The sequence below is a fragment of the Penaeus monodon genome, chromosome 34 (genome assembly GCF_015228065.2).
Source record: "Penaeus monodon isolate SGIC_2016 chromosome 34, NSTDA_Pmon_1, whole genome shotgun sequence".
Lineage (NCBI taxonomy): Eukaryota > Metazoa > Arthropoda > Malacostraca > Decapoda > Penaeidae > Penaeus > Penaeus monodon.
The window spans coordinates 12,669,499-12,670,880 of record NC_051419.1 but is presented as its reverse complement, the minus strand read 5'-3'; the positions used below and the strand labels follow the sequence as shown (position 1 = coordinate 12,670,880).

The following is a 1,382-nucleotide window of genomic DNA, read 5'->3' as shown; positions in this document are numbered from 1 at the left end:
AATTCTCATTAATATCTTTCCTACAATTGTCATCATGAATATGTGTATTGAAATAAGAAATACAGTTTACGTGAATGTATAAAAAGGGAATATAGCCATATCTATACAGAAACAAAATGATATAAAACAGTATGTAGATGTATGATAATAATCAAAACACAAGCTCAAGTAAGCAAAAGTATTAACGCAGTATTTAAACCGCATAAGTTATTCAGAAAATATGTTCTTGTATTTCAAACCACAGTTTCATTCAGTAGAAAATACTAAGCCATATAAATTTCATTCTTGAAAGTATCCATTATTTTTGAAGATGGGTTTACATGATTTATTCTAACGGTGCTCTAGTCTAGACACTAAGAACACTAGTTTCCATAACATCTACAAATAATGTCACCTACATTTAATAACATTCACAGGACACAGTAATTTCTTAACTTGTTTACCACGCGTGAGAGACAAGGGATGGTAAGCTGCTTAAACGATAACGCACGCATTTCCCCGTCGCCTTCTTCCGCGATTCTGCTCCTCCGGCCTCCGACTCGGTCTCCTGAGCCTGCCTCGGGGTCTAGCTTGCGGCTCCATATCTGCGGGGGACGGCAGCTCTTCAAGGGATTCCAAAATATAGCTGGCAGCCTCACCCCCATCTTGAGACGACGGTTCTCCTCGAGATTCTAAGAAACTCACAGCAATGAGCTCTGAAGCCCGTGGCGGAAGGGGGGGCGCACGCGTACAAGAAGCCTCGAGGCCATCGGGGAAGCGGGACTCCTGCTCCTCCTGTGGCGGCCGCGTCTCCTCGGCGTCAGAGGAAGCGAATTGGAGGTCCTTGAGGACCAGCTCGGGATACCTGTGTCTGTCTTGGGACGCGACAAAGGAGGACGGAACGGGCGGAGAAGGGGCATTAGGAGCAGGAACAAGAAGACCTACAGAGTTAGAAGTCGCTGTCGTAGGACCTCCTCGCCGGCTGGAAGGTATGGTGTTTGTTCCCGGATTTACGGTCGGTGCGCCTCTGCGACTCCCCGAAGGAGCCCTGGAAGAGACTGGAAGGGTTCCACACGCCCTGGCAGGCGTCGACGGCGACCTGGACGGTCCTAGGCGTCGATGCGCGATGTCTGTGACCGAGAACGACAAGGATTTCTTGTCGCCAACCTTTTTGTGGTTCTGGCTTCGCTGCCGCACAGAGCGCCTCAGGCCATCCACCTCCGCCTGCCCTCTCTTCTCTTCCTCTCCCGATTCCTCCTCTTTCTCTGTCTCATACTTGGTTAAGATGGAGAGCGTAGCGCCGTCGACACCCGTCTCCAAGATGACGTGCGCATTCTGAAAGCTGTCAGGAGGCTGGAAGTCGCCGTGGATGTAGAACAGGTTTTGGAGAACGGGCAGGGAAA

The 1,382-nt window shown here is 49.3% G+C and overlaps 1 protein-coding gene across 1 annotated transcript in view; it reads right to left on the bottom strand.

Annotated features, from left to right (window-relative positions):
• LOC119594597 overlaps window positions 1–1,382 on the bottom strand; it is a gene marked incomplete in the record, with an annotated part of 14,942 nt that continues 13,560 nt past the window's right edge. Inside the window, 1 exon segment of the mRNA XM_037943638.1 lies at window positions 1–1,382. Coding sequence (XP_037799566.1) covers window positions 475–1,382 — 908 coding nt within the window.